Consider the following 13,324-nt stretch of genomic DNA (forward strand, 5'->3'; position numbering starts at 1 on the left):
TGAGGAGGGTCTGGGCGCAAACCAAGTAGATGGGAGGGCAGGCCATGAGGCGAGGTAGTGGGGGTATAGGGGTACATTTTTTAAAAACTTTTTAGCAGGAGCAGAGAGAACGCAGAACATGAAGGGAAGGCAAGGTACTCACTGGCAGGCGGCAGCAATTTACAAAGTCCGTTTGCGCGGGTGGGCAGGCACGCAGCAGCGCAGCTTTACGTGTTGACGACCGTGACGTCAAGTCGTCAACTCGTCTCTGCGGCTGTCACACTCCCAGCCTGCGCCTTGCACGCTCTGCCTCCGCGAGTCCGCTGGGTCCAAACGCCGCCCCCACCACGGCACCACCCCATCTGTCATGTGACTCCACTCCATAGCCGACGGACTGGCACTGACTGTATGTTACGTATCTGTGTGTGTTCTCTTCTCTGTCAGTGCGGGCGGCCGGCGCAGCAAGCAGCGATTAGCGCTAGAGTCAGCGATATTCAGCGAATCAGCGGGGGGGCACCCGGGGGGGCAAGGAATGACCTGGGGGGGGCAATTGCCCCCCCTCGCCCCCCTGTAGCGACGCCACTGGATGTGACAGCAAAGTGGCCGAGATTGAAATGGTTTGATGGCTCTTTGATAAGTGTATGGCGAAGACGCTTTGCAGGTAAGAGGTACATCATGGGTACAATTTAAAATTGGCAAGAAGATAATTAGACATCCCACACTGATTGTGGACCTTCCCTATGATCGGCTAATCATAGGAATCGACCTCCTGAAAAGATTGAGTTCAATGAAGCCGTCTGGACTCAGGTGAAGGCACCCATTGCCTATGAGTACTCTTGCAATGCACAACCCCAACGTAGTTGTCGTGTGATTGAGGAAAGGTTTAACTCTGTTGAAGTTCATTTTTGGAACAATCAAACGCCGGATGTCACGATCCTGAAAAATGGTAAGCCCGAGGAAGCCGTCAATGGTACCGCTCATACCATAACCATCCAGAAGGACAGAATTGAGGTAACCCTGGATGGGGAAGCACTAACTATTTCTGTTAAAGGGGGAAGTTATCCTTTATCCCTTTACATTGTACAGTGGGAGGTTTCCCCAACTCCCCAACATGACACCTATGCAGTGAGTATCATGGTTGCTGATGAGGTTAAAATCCCTAAAGGATGCAAACCATTTCTTCTTCCCATTCAAGTAAAGAAGGGACAAAGACTGAAGAATGCAGATGCTTTGATCTGTTTGTCTAACCGGATGCAGCAACTCAGCCTGAAGGTAAAGCCCACTCCTATCATAAATATCCACCCGGATCCATTGCATATGGTAATTCATAATATGGCTCCCCATAGTATATATCTACAAAAAGACACCATAATTGGTCGGACTATGGATTTGGAGTATTATACTTTTGGTTTCCAAAATGATGTCATTGGATTTATGCCTGATGAATACTTGACAGAAGAGCAGGTAGTGGAACAACATTTTTCCTCAACACCTGAGGGGTTATTCAATATCCACTCTGATTATCTTTTCAGTTCTGAAGAAGGTACATGCCACATAGAAGAATCATCTTTGGTTTTCAACCATGAGATCGATGAGAAGGAGTACGAGTCATGCCAACAAGGAAACGAGAATCGATTTAACTAGTGAGCTTGAAGAAGCTTATGTGAGTTAAGTCATCCTGAAATCTTTCCAGAATTTCAGGAACAGGTGGATGAGCAAATCTCTATAGCTGACGCATGTTCCGAGGAGTCGGAGCGTCAACAGCTAAAGGGGCTCTTTGCAGAATTCCAGGACATGTTTGCTAAGAATTCTTACAACTGTGGGGAAACTGACCTACACGTTGCAAGAATCCAAACAGATCCCAATGCACCCCCTGTATATGTTAAACAGTACCGACTTCCGCTGGCAGCTTACGAGTCGCTATCGGAAATCATCAAAAACTTGGAGAGGCGGAGGATCATCTGTCCAGTGCACAGCTCGTACAACCATCCTATACTTGGGATTCTTAAACCCAATGGTCAATTTAGTCTCTGTTCGGACCTAAGGCAGTTAAACAAACGTGTATACATGGCCCCTGCTGTATATTGATCAGAGTTTGGCACAAATACAGGGATCCAAAATTTTCACTGCTCTGGATAGTGCGCAAGGATATTGGACAATTAAAGTGGAAGAGAGGGATCAATACAAACTGGCCTTTACATTTGGGAAGCAACAATATGCATGAACCTGATTACCTTTCGGGTACATAAATGCGGGTCATGAGTTTTCAGTGTTCATGCATAAGGCAATGCCTAATGCCACTGAACGAGGTACCTTATCCTATGTGGATGACATCCTAATCAAAAGCATGACTTTTGAGGAGTATATTGCAGAACTGAGGCATGTTCTAACCCAACTGAGAAAAGCTGGTGTGAAACTTTCTTTACATAAGGCTCAATGGTGTCGTATCAAAGTCAATTTTCTAGGTCACGAAATCACTGCCGATGGAATCAACCCACAGAAGAAGAAAGTGGAAGCAGTGATCAACATGAGGTGACCTACAAATACCAAGGAGTAAAGATCCTTCCTGGGCACGATTAACTATTCATGTAAGTTCATAGATAACTATGCCAAAATTACAAAAACTCTTTTGCAGTTGCTGAAGAAAGGAGTAAAATGGGAAAGGAGTGAGAGTCCCGAGCAAGCTGTGAATGAGCTCAAAACCAGACTTATCCAGGCCCCATGCCTTGCCTATCCAGAAGGTGGAAAACCCTTTTACATTGAAACAGGCTTCACCGACAAAAGTGTGAGCACGGTGTTTCCAAAAACAGGAAAACCTGAATAAGATCATCGCCTATGCCAGCAAGTCCTTGTCACCGGTTGAGGTAAAGTTCAATGAAAAGGCATTACTGTCAACTGTGTGGGCTTTGCAATATTTCAGGAGTTTTATCCAGGGCGAAAAGATCATTGTGGAAACTGCACACCAACCCCTGCAATATTTGCAGAGTTATAGAATCAAGGATGGGAATTTATTAAACAGCAGGATAACCGCCAGGACAATGGTCTTAATGGGATGGCCATTGGAAATCAGGTACAAACAAAATAATAAGAATACAGTTGCTCAAGGATTAGCTGAACTTCACGATTGTTCCAATTCAAGACATAAAGGTGAATCACCAGAAAATGATTTCCTGGAAGAACAATCTTCTTCATCTGCATACAAGTCTTATGAAGAAGAATATTGCAAATCCTTACCATGTGTATATGTTGACGGCTGTTCTTTCCATATTAATATAGGAACTGAATGCACATTAGTTGTAGGTATCGGAGTCGTGTGGAATAACACATTCCTAGACATGTCCGGCGGATACAAAATTGGTTCCAAAAGTAGCCAGGTCACGGAGCTTACCGCTGTGTATAAAGCCGTACAAATGACTATCGATTCTGGTCTTAAAGAGTTTGTTATAATCACAGATTCTAATTATATTTGCAGTAGCTTCGTGGAGTATTTCCCTGGATGGAAAAGGTCTAGTATGGTAAGAAGTAACAATAAGCCTGTCAAGCATGGTAAAATGTTTTTTAGGATCGACGAGATGGTTATCACCCACGGTCTCATCATTTACTGGAAAAAGGTAAGAGGTCACTCAAAATATCCAGGTATGGATAAGGAGGGGAATGATTCAGCAGATTCCCTCACCAAACAAGCAGCCATTGATGGAGAAGTCTTGGACGTTGATGACCTCATGGGAACTATCCAAGTGGATGCAATCACAAGAAGGCAGGCCCAAAAGGAAGCCGAAGCCAATGTGGTACAATGGAGCCAAGATTCCCCTAGTGAGGATCTCATTGCAAGTCAAAAGGGGAATCCAGTCATTGGCATGTTTTACAAACACATTCAAGATCCACAGAATTGTCCCATTACTATAGAAGACTGTGCAGGCAAGGAAGATGGTGTTACCCCAGCATTTATTCTACCGGACAACAGACCAAAATTTGATAAATGCCTCAACAGTTCACCAATACATGGAGAATCTACGCAAGCACGTTCAGAATGGTTTTGCATTTGCCCAGAAGAATCTGGAGAAAGCAGCCGTGAGTGCCAAAACCTACTATGAGTATGATTTACTATGAGTACCATATTTCCGATCAGGTTTATCTCTATAACTACGCCCGGGATCAGGTAAAGGAAAGGAAGTTCCTGCCTTCCTGGAAGGGACCCTATGTCGTCATTGACAAATTGTCACCTGTGATCTACAAGATCAAAATTCCTAAGGGGTGAATTTAAAGAGAAGTAGGTGCATATTAATCAGTTATGTGTTTGTCATTCTAGGTCACAACTTCGCCAAATGGAAGGATTGCCGGGTGATGATGAGTAAAGAGATATCAAGGTTCCAGCTAAAGACGGGAAACCAGGATTGGTCTAGTATAAACATACAAATGTACTAACCTATCCTCATGTATTTTCCTCTGTAACTAATTATCTCTTAGCTCACTTTTGAATCGAGAACTTGCTCTGTTCAAGAAAATAAACTATGCCAAATCAAAGATGTATGGTAGTATGAACTCTTTTCTTGCAGGAGTGATAAAAAGTGGAGGATGTATGTGCTTATATTTGTCATACAATATATTACAGGCACAAGATGGCATCGAGGGTTGTTGCCATTATCTACATCATCCTAATCTTGGGGAAAGAGTTCCACGCCTAGCCGATCGCTGTACCAGGCCCTTCATCTGGGATCATCCTGCAGGATACCATGTGATTCATCTTGACCAATAAGGGGGTTATATCCCAAAAGATCTACGTCAGTTTGTATCCACGCGTCTTCGTTGAAAGACAGTTCAACGTTTCTGAGATTTTGTCTTCGGAGATAAAGATGTGGTATCAATTGCACATCGGCTATTCCCAAGAAAGGATTACACAGATCCTGGTACAGACAAGGAAAACCATGACCAGAGAACAGTTTTCAACGAGTCGACGACCAAAGCAGTTCATTTCTGCCATAATCTTTGGCGTAGTGGGCACTGTCATTGCCACCAGTGTATCAGCTGTTAATTCCATCTCTATTAAGACATTGGAACTTGAAATCAGTTCACTGAAAAGGAACCTGATGAGTATTCATGCAGAGATGGAAAATCAGAAGCAACATTTATCAGACTTATATTCCGTTGTGGAGAACACTATCGTCACCACCAACTTACACTCAAAGTTATTGACTCATTCAATAAATCTTCATAAGAGTAACAAACAGTTTAAACAAGAACTAATGTCTCTGAAGAATCCATATGAAAAGCCTTTATGGACATTCCAATATAACCCAACTTATTGTAATGGTTTCTATTGTAATGAAGGGGGATTTGTTGTGCCTTTTCATGAGTGTAAACATGTATATATCTAATTATTCTAATTATAATGGATATTCATTGCCTTTAAGAGCAATGTTGGTTTATATTCACTATTTTGTATGGATTTTAATGTAGGCCGAAGTAAGTCCATGGGAAGATTACTGCGTCGTTCAAAGAGCTAGTGTTATTGTAACAATCTATTATACATTTAGACCGAAGATACAGAACACCTGCAGAAGTAGAGGCTTCATTATATTTCTTATCAGAACATGAATTACAGTGTGAGAATTGTCTAGATGTTCCTCAAAGTATATATTCATGTCTCAAAGTTTGTCCCTCAGCTTTGAGACCAGGCCTCCAGATGTCAGAGGTGTGGAGTATTGAAAATGTCAGGCATATATGAGTTAACTCTTAATGGTATAATGCTTATAGCTTATACAACAGTGCCACCTAGGTATGAGCAGGTAACACTACACCAGTAGCAAATGTGCATTCTGGGTAGTGTTATAACATCACATTCCTTATCAATATACACGCCTATCCAACAATGATTGGAAAGTTCCAAACTAGGAAGGTGTGCTCATCTGATAAGTTTTGGTTAAGAAACCACATACTAAAAAGGAGGGAGAACACAAAAATAGGAAAACAAAGAAAGAAGGGGAGATCTATGGAGAAAGATTTGGATTATTAGAAAAACCTTTGGAGAGCTGACTTCCCCTAGACTCTGCCTAGCACCTACATCCCTGGGTAATGTATACTTTTATTTATATGTAGTATTTATATAAATTAATTGGCTTGATACTTAGCCAAACCCCGCTTATTGTGGACGTATAGTGTTGGTACTACATCAGTATCAACGGCATTCAGTGAAAATGCATATCACTGAATACAAGATCTGATATTGATAACAATAGAGCTTCTCTGTTTGGAATCTTTATATTCCCTAGTTTGATATCAAGCAGATAATTTATAAGTTTTGTTGCAATACTACCATTATCCAAAACTGGGCATAAGATTTGGCAGGGCAAGGGCTCGTATCTGTCATTTTCTTGATTGAGATTTTTGCTCATAATCAATTGATTTTATCTCTATCTTATTTTGTTGGCACCAAATAGTGGCGAATTCTGGGTACTGCATATCATTGAGATTTACGTTTACTTTTTGATTGTATTCTAAATTATTGTATAATAAATCGTTTATATTTTGCATAGATGATTGTACCCTGTTTTTTACTGATTGCACAAAATAATTAGTTTCTCGATCGAACTCTTGGGGATGTTTATGTCCATCTCACGGATCAATATCATTTGAATAATTTTTCTTTTGATCCATTAGTTTTTTTTAATATAAAGCATTTGGTATTTATATAACCCGACAATAGGAGACAGTATTATAGTAGTTATATTCCTGTACATAGGAGCAGTATTATAATAGTTATATTCTTGTATTACATAGGAGCAGTATTATAGTAGTTATATTCTTGTACATAGGAGCAGTATTATAGTAGTTATATTCTTCGGCATAGGAGACAGTATTATAGTAGTTATGGTCTTGTACATAGGAGCAGTATTATAGTAGTTATATTCTTGTACATAGGAGGCAGTATTATAGTAGTTATATTCTTTTACATAGGAGGTAGTATTATAGTAGTTATATTCTTGTACATAGGAGCAGTATTATAGTAGTTACATTCTTGTACATAGGAGCAGTATTATAGTAGTTATATTCTTGTACATAGGAGCAGTATTATAGTAGTTACATTCTTGTACATGGGAATAATTCTAATATTGTCCACAAAGATCTCTTTTTTTTTACAGTTTTATGATATAAAAGTATTTTCAGATTTATTTTCCCTTGTGGGTGAACGAAGTGAGGTTTGCGTCTGCATCAGGTATTCCATATTTTTATTCCATCATGCATACTGAGCTATTTTTTTCAGTATATTGTAACTGAGACTCTCTATGGAATCTATGACGCAGTTATGAACAGAGTCTGTAGATTACTTTTTGAACCAGGAATTTACTCAAGCTTTTATCACTTGACTTTCCCCATTCTTCTTAGCAGTTTATACAAAATTCTGAACAGTAGAGAGAAGAGCACAGAAGAAAGCACCTGGAGCTGAGGAATAGTGATGAGCGGCAGGGGCTACAGTATATTCGAATTCTCGATATTTCACAAATATTTGGGCGAATATTCATCATATATTTGCGAATTTGAGATCATTTTTTTGATTGCGAAAAATCGGCAATGTAATTTTCGCGTAATGTGCACGAAATACAGGCGTGGGTCACTTTTGCTACATTTTCCAAGCTGCTAGAAGTTTTCTGACACTGGAATAAATTGTTGGCATGGCAGAACATTAAAAATGGCTTTATATGCAGTTAGAGTGTGCCAATATATTCGCGATTGCGCTGATCGGCACTAATGATGCAAATATTTTGGCGCAATACGTGAACCTTCACATTTTAGCAGGTCTGCCTGTATGTATGGACAGCAGAACCTATCACACTACCTAACACACTGCACTGCAACAGCTACACTATATCAGGATATAACCTACACTGACTATCTCCCACTTACTATCTGTATTATATATATAAGCTATCTAAAAAACTATCTAATGTAGTGTGGAAAAAAAAAATCTTTACATTTTATAAGACACGTAAACTACTATTGTTTACTGCTCCACTTAATTGTTATTGATCCATCCATGCTTCATACGCACCACTAGGTGGCGATGCTCTGAACTATTTCATCATACTCCCAGTATCATAGTTTGCATTCAGTAACATTTTTCAGCAATCACTGTGTTTCTGCTTTATCCTCTGACAATCCTTTTGTTTGCTGCAGGTTGTAAACATAATGCACTGGATTAACTGGATTTTGATTAAATATCAAAACTAGCGAGTGTAACCTCATTTAATAAGACAGGATGCAGTTTTGTTAAACTTTTCTTTGCTGATGCATTGACCTGCCATTTACTTAATTGCGGGAGAATTAGGCTGTCTAGAAACATTTTAACTGCCATAGAAATGCGGTGGCGGCTCTTTAGTCAGATGTGATAGTGATAAGGGAAATGGTGCTGTAATTGGTTTATAGGCTCAGTGATGCATGCTATGTCAGTGATTCAGTGGGGTCCCCTGGGAGAAGAGCTGTCTGATTGTACCATCCGTGAATACTATTTAAACACAGAGATCACAAAAAAGCTCAAGATCAAAAATACTGGACATTGTTAAAGGGAAGCGCCACCTAAAATCAGAACCTGATGTATCGTGTAGTTTGGGATTGGGGTCCTGAGCTAGGGCTGCCACCTTTACAGCTAAAAAGCATCTGCTAGATAATAAAGGGATGATAATTTTGGAGGCATGTCTATCTAATACCTCTGCATTGTAGCACAAGTAAGATAGCTAAATATTAACACCCCTAGTGGTCTAGGGTAATTAATGGGTTAACGCCATCTTCTCATGCGGTTTCAATGTTGGAAGTGTGAATGCTGATATCTTAGGTGATCTAAAGTATTGAAAAAGCCAATGCTAAAATCCCTGGTGGTCCAGAGCAGTATAGGGGTTAACGAAAGTATTTCTGGTGTTCTAGGGCAGCGTTAAATTTAGCATCTCTGGTGGTCTAGGACAGTAAAGGGTTTAGTGTATGTATTTCTGGTGGCTCAGGGCAGAGATTAATCAAAGAGTCCTTGGTGGCCGAATGTGGTAAAAGGGTTACTGTCCTTTGGTAGGATAAGGCACAAAAGGGATTAATTCTAAGCATCTCTGGTGGTCTAGGGCAGGGGTTAATATAAGAATCTCTGGATGTCTTATGTGGTGAAGGGTTTAATGTCAAAACTCTTCGAGGGTTAGGGTGCAAAAGAGATTCATTTTAAGCATGGTCTAGGGCAGGGTTAAAGGGGTTGTCTAGGTTCACATCTTCACCTCTCCGGCCACCCTGATATGAGCTTCGGAGCATTTTATGCTCCAGTGCTCTTCCTTGCCATGCGCTGGATCGCGCAAAGCAAGGGTTATTTTGTTTACTTTGGTACACCGCTAGGAGGAGGCTTCCTCCCAGCAGTGCTCCCAGTGACGTCACTTACTCTGATGGGAGGGCTTTAGCGATGCCCTAGCCGTTTTACAGGCTAGGGCACCACTAAAGCCCGCCCATTAATGCAGTCTCTATGGAGAGCCTGGTACATCACCGGATCTCCTAAAAATGCCTTTGCCCTGCGCAATACAACACAGAGAAAAGGAGAGCATCGAAGCATGAAGGGGGGGGGGGGTGAAGATGGGGATATGTCCGGGTTAAGAGCTGAACCCCATTAATGTAAATATTCCTGCTGGTCTAGAGTAGAGTAGGTAAATTTAAGAATACCTAGTGGTCTACTGTGGTATAGGAGGTAATGTAACTATCCTTGGTGGTCTAGGACAAAAAAACGGGTTAATGTTGAGCATCACCAGTGGTATGGTATGTGTAGGGGTTAAGAGTGTTGTGCATGACTACAGTGAGAGGGGAGCTCCTAGCGCTGGAGCAGACAAGAGGTATAGGTATCAGCTACCAGGTATGGCACCCATAGCAGGAACACCATCCATGAGGCAAGGTGACCAGCTTGTTCATCCTGTCATAAGAGAATTAGGCTACATGCACACGACCGTATGTGTTTTGCGGTCCAAAAAACGGATGACATCCATTTTTTTTTTTTTGCAGATCCATTATAACAATGCCTAAAATGGACAAGAATAGGACATATTCTTTTTTTTTTTTTTTTTGCGGGGCTACGGAACGGACATATTGATGCGGACAACACCGCATTTTTTGCGGACCCATTAAAGTGAATGGGTCCGCATTCTATCCGCAAAAAAAAAATGAACGGACACGGACACAAACAACGTTCGTGTGCATGTAGTCTTAAACAGCACCAAGTCGAACCTAATTATAGAAGTGAGGTGGACGCTGAAGCTCCAGCAAATTTCCCCAACACATTTGTATGTAGAGAGATTCATTAATAAGATAAATATGGTGCTTGACTTGAGCTCCATTATTTGAACGTACTGAGGCTGGAAAATTGGTTAAAATACATTGATAAAAAATACACCAAGCACCAAGACAAATTTATAACTGATTACAGAGCTATTTATTACCTTGTATGCCGCCATATGGAGAGCGGTAAAGCCATTTTTAGTCAGTCTGGACGGACGTAACCCTTTCAGCATCAGCGTTCTAATATGGGACTTATTACCTACAAATGAAGCAGAGTCAAATCATTGCACAAGAGGTTTGTCTCCATTAGCAAAATCCACTGGGGCATTTCAGAAGAGTCAAATTTGGGGACGTGGGCCCATAAGACAGATATAATAGGAAGCAAGGGACCAGAACTCATGATTTATCAGCTGTTTAATACTAAAACAAAATGAGGTATGAGGTTAGTAGCTTAGCAAACCTTGGTTAAAATTATCCTAATGTTATGTGTCCAAAGAAATTATAAAGAGTTGTGTCTCCATGGTAACAGACTACAAATAACCCTTTTGTGTAGTCAGATCCGGCAGTAATATGTCACTCTACTCACTCTTCTTACTAAACACCCATTATGGCCACTACTGCAGGTCCCTCAGAGGAGGGCAAATTCCCCAAATTCCTTCACCAGATAAGATAGAGCAGAAGATAGCACAAGAAGCAGTCACGTCCAGGCCGTGATGTCTGGGGGGCTCAAAATACCCTTATACAAGACAGCAGTATTACAAATGGTACATGGGGCCCCTGTTAAAAATCATGTCTTGGGGCCCAGGAGCTTCAAGTAACCCCACTGTACCCATGTATTGCAGGTAGAGATGAGCGAATTTAAGTTGACAAAGTGGAATTCAATCCGAATGTCAGGAAAAATTCGATTCCCACCGAATCCAAATTTCCTCACGCTTCGTGGTAACGAATCAATTTTTTTTCCTAAAGTGGCTGCTGCACGTGTTAGGACATAGAGCAAAGAACTCTGGCCAGCCAGCCTGTAATATCATAGCCCTAAAAATAGCCTCAGCCATCTTGGATTCAGCCATTTTCCAGTGTATTTAGTGCGGGCAGAGACTGTCAGCAGGCGCTAGGGACAGTGGTAGAAAATACTTTAAAACTTTTATTTTACTGTATAGAAGTTCAGGGAAAGAATAGGGAGGAATCATTCCACAGTATTGAAGCAGAACAGGGTTCAGTCGGGGAGGTTACAGCCTGGGTAATAAGAACAATCCTATTACACCTTGCTGCACTGACTGCGGATCCAAATTGCCATTAAACAGCTCTGTAATTCCAGCAGCCACAGGTCACAGCAGAGCACGGGGCTGCGGCAGCAGGACTCGCAGCGAGAGGCCTGAGCTCCCAGTGTCATCTAGCGGTTGTGTATTGACCAGCAACCCAGCGGTTCTTGATTGGTTAACTCATCCACTTCGTACCAAGTGACATCCGACACCCCCAGCTAAGAGTTGGTGGGCTCGTCAGACAGAACCCTTAGTTGGCATGGCCCGGGAGCAGACCCTGTGCCCTCACCTGTCCTCAACCTGCCTCTGTCCTTTTCTGTTCCCTCAGCCAGAGAAGTATTATATGCTGTCGGCTCAGCTCCACTATACAACGAGGATGAGCTACTAAAGGACAAGTCAACAGCTACTGGCCAGCCAAGATGTGGAGGAGACATCCACCGCTTTCTTCGGTAGGCGGGCAAGCAGTGTTGAGGAGAGTGGCGTGGGAGCTGGTGTTGCGAGTGGTGAGGCTCCTGACCCAGAGACGGCTGAGGAGGACATCAGTGAAGTGCAGACAGTACTCGACGATGATGATGTAGCTGATCACACTTGGACGCCGGGTGAATTAGGGACTTCATCATCATCATCGGGAGAAGAGGGTTGCAGCTTGCCCGTGAGGCAGCGGAAGAGCCAGCAAGTCGCTAGCGTGGCCGGGAGTTAGTAGGGTGGCAGCAGTGGGAGGTCGGGAGCCAAATGTGCCCGTGGTAGACCTACGCGCTTCGCAGGAGCCTAACTGCCTGGAAAGTAGCGGTGCAGGTGTTGATGGAAGCAGCGGCGCTAGCAGTCAGTCAGTGCGGCATGTTGGGGGTAAAATCACCTACTCAGCTGTGTGGCAGTTTTTTGTTAAGCTGCCGGAAGAGGTAAACATGGCCATATGTAGAATCTGTGGGCACCACGGCCCTGCGTCAACATATGCAGCATCACCATAAAGTGGCCTGAGAGAACCGTGTCTCCAATGTGGTGGTCCAGCCTGCCGCAGCAACTGCTGAATCACCCAGTGGCACGCACCCGATTTCAGGCAGTAAAGGCTCCACCACTTCAGCCGAAGGGAGCTGTCTGTCCTTCCCATCATCTGCTGGTCCTGAAGCTTCTGTTCCTCGTCAGTCATTCTATCAGCAATCGATCACTGAAGCGCAGTGAAGAAGCTGAATGTGCTCCTGGTCAAGTTGCTGGTGCTGCATTCCCTCCCTTTCCAAGTGGTGGACTCTGCACTTTTTAGAGAACTGACGGTTTGTGCTGAGCCGAGGTGGAGAGTCCCCAAGCCGTCAATGTTTTGCCAATAAGGCAGTACCAGCCCTGCACAAGTATGTAGAACAGAAGGTGGACCCGTCCCTGAGCCTGTCGGTGTCTCCCAAAGCACATGGCAGCGCCGATGTGTGGAGCTACAGTACAGACCAAATGTTTGGACACACCTTCTCATTCAAAGAGTTTTCTTTATTTTCATGACTATGAAAATTGTAGATTCACACTGAAGGCATCAAAACTATGAATTAACACATGTGAAAATATATACATAACAAAAAAGTGTGAAACAACTGAAAATATGTCATATTCTAGGTTCTTCAAAGTAGCCACCTTTTGCTTTGATTACTGCTTTGCACACTCTCGGCATTCTCTTGATGAGCTTCAAGAGGTAGTCACCTCAAATGGTCTTCCAACAGTCTTGAAGGAGTTCCCAGAGATGCTTAGCACTTGTTGGCCCTTTTGCCTTCACTCTGCGGTCCAGCTTACCCCAAACCATCTCGATTGGATTCAGGTCC

At 42.6% G+C, this 13,324-nt stretch overlaps 1 protein-coding gene across 3 annotated transcripts in view; it reads right to left on the reverse strand.

The window, feature by feature from the left end:
- Positions 1-13,324, reverse strand: part of LOC122943020 (serine/threonine-protein kinase TNNI3K) — a 228,599-nt gene that overhangs the window by 192,446 nt on the left and 22,829 nt on the right. For all 3 annotated transcript variants that reach the window (XM_044300379.1, XM_044300378.1, XM_044300377.1), the window contains one exon: positions 10,428-10,525. In XM_044300379.1, the coding sequence (XP_044156314.1) occupies positions 10,428-10,499 (72 nt within the window). In that variant the 5' untranslated portion in view covers positions 10,500-10,525. The remainder of the gene's footprint in view (positions 1-10,427; positions 10,526-13,324) is intronic.

This window comes from Bufo gargarizans, chromosome 7, assembly GCF_014858855.1.
Source record: "Bufo gargarizans isolate SCDJY-AF-19 chromosome 7, ASM1485885v1, whole genome shotgun sequence".
NCBI lineage: Eukaryota > Metazoa > Chordata > Amphibia > Anura > Bufonidae > Bufo > Bufo gargarizans.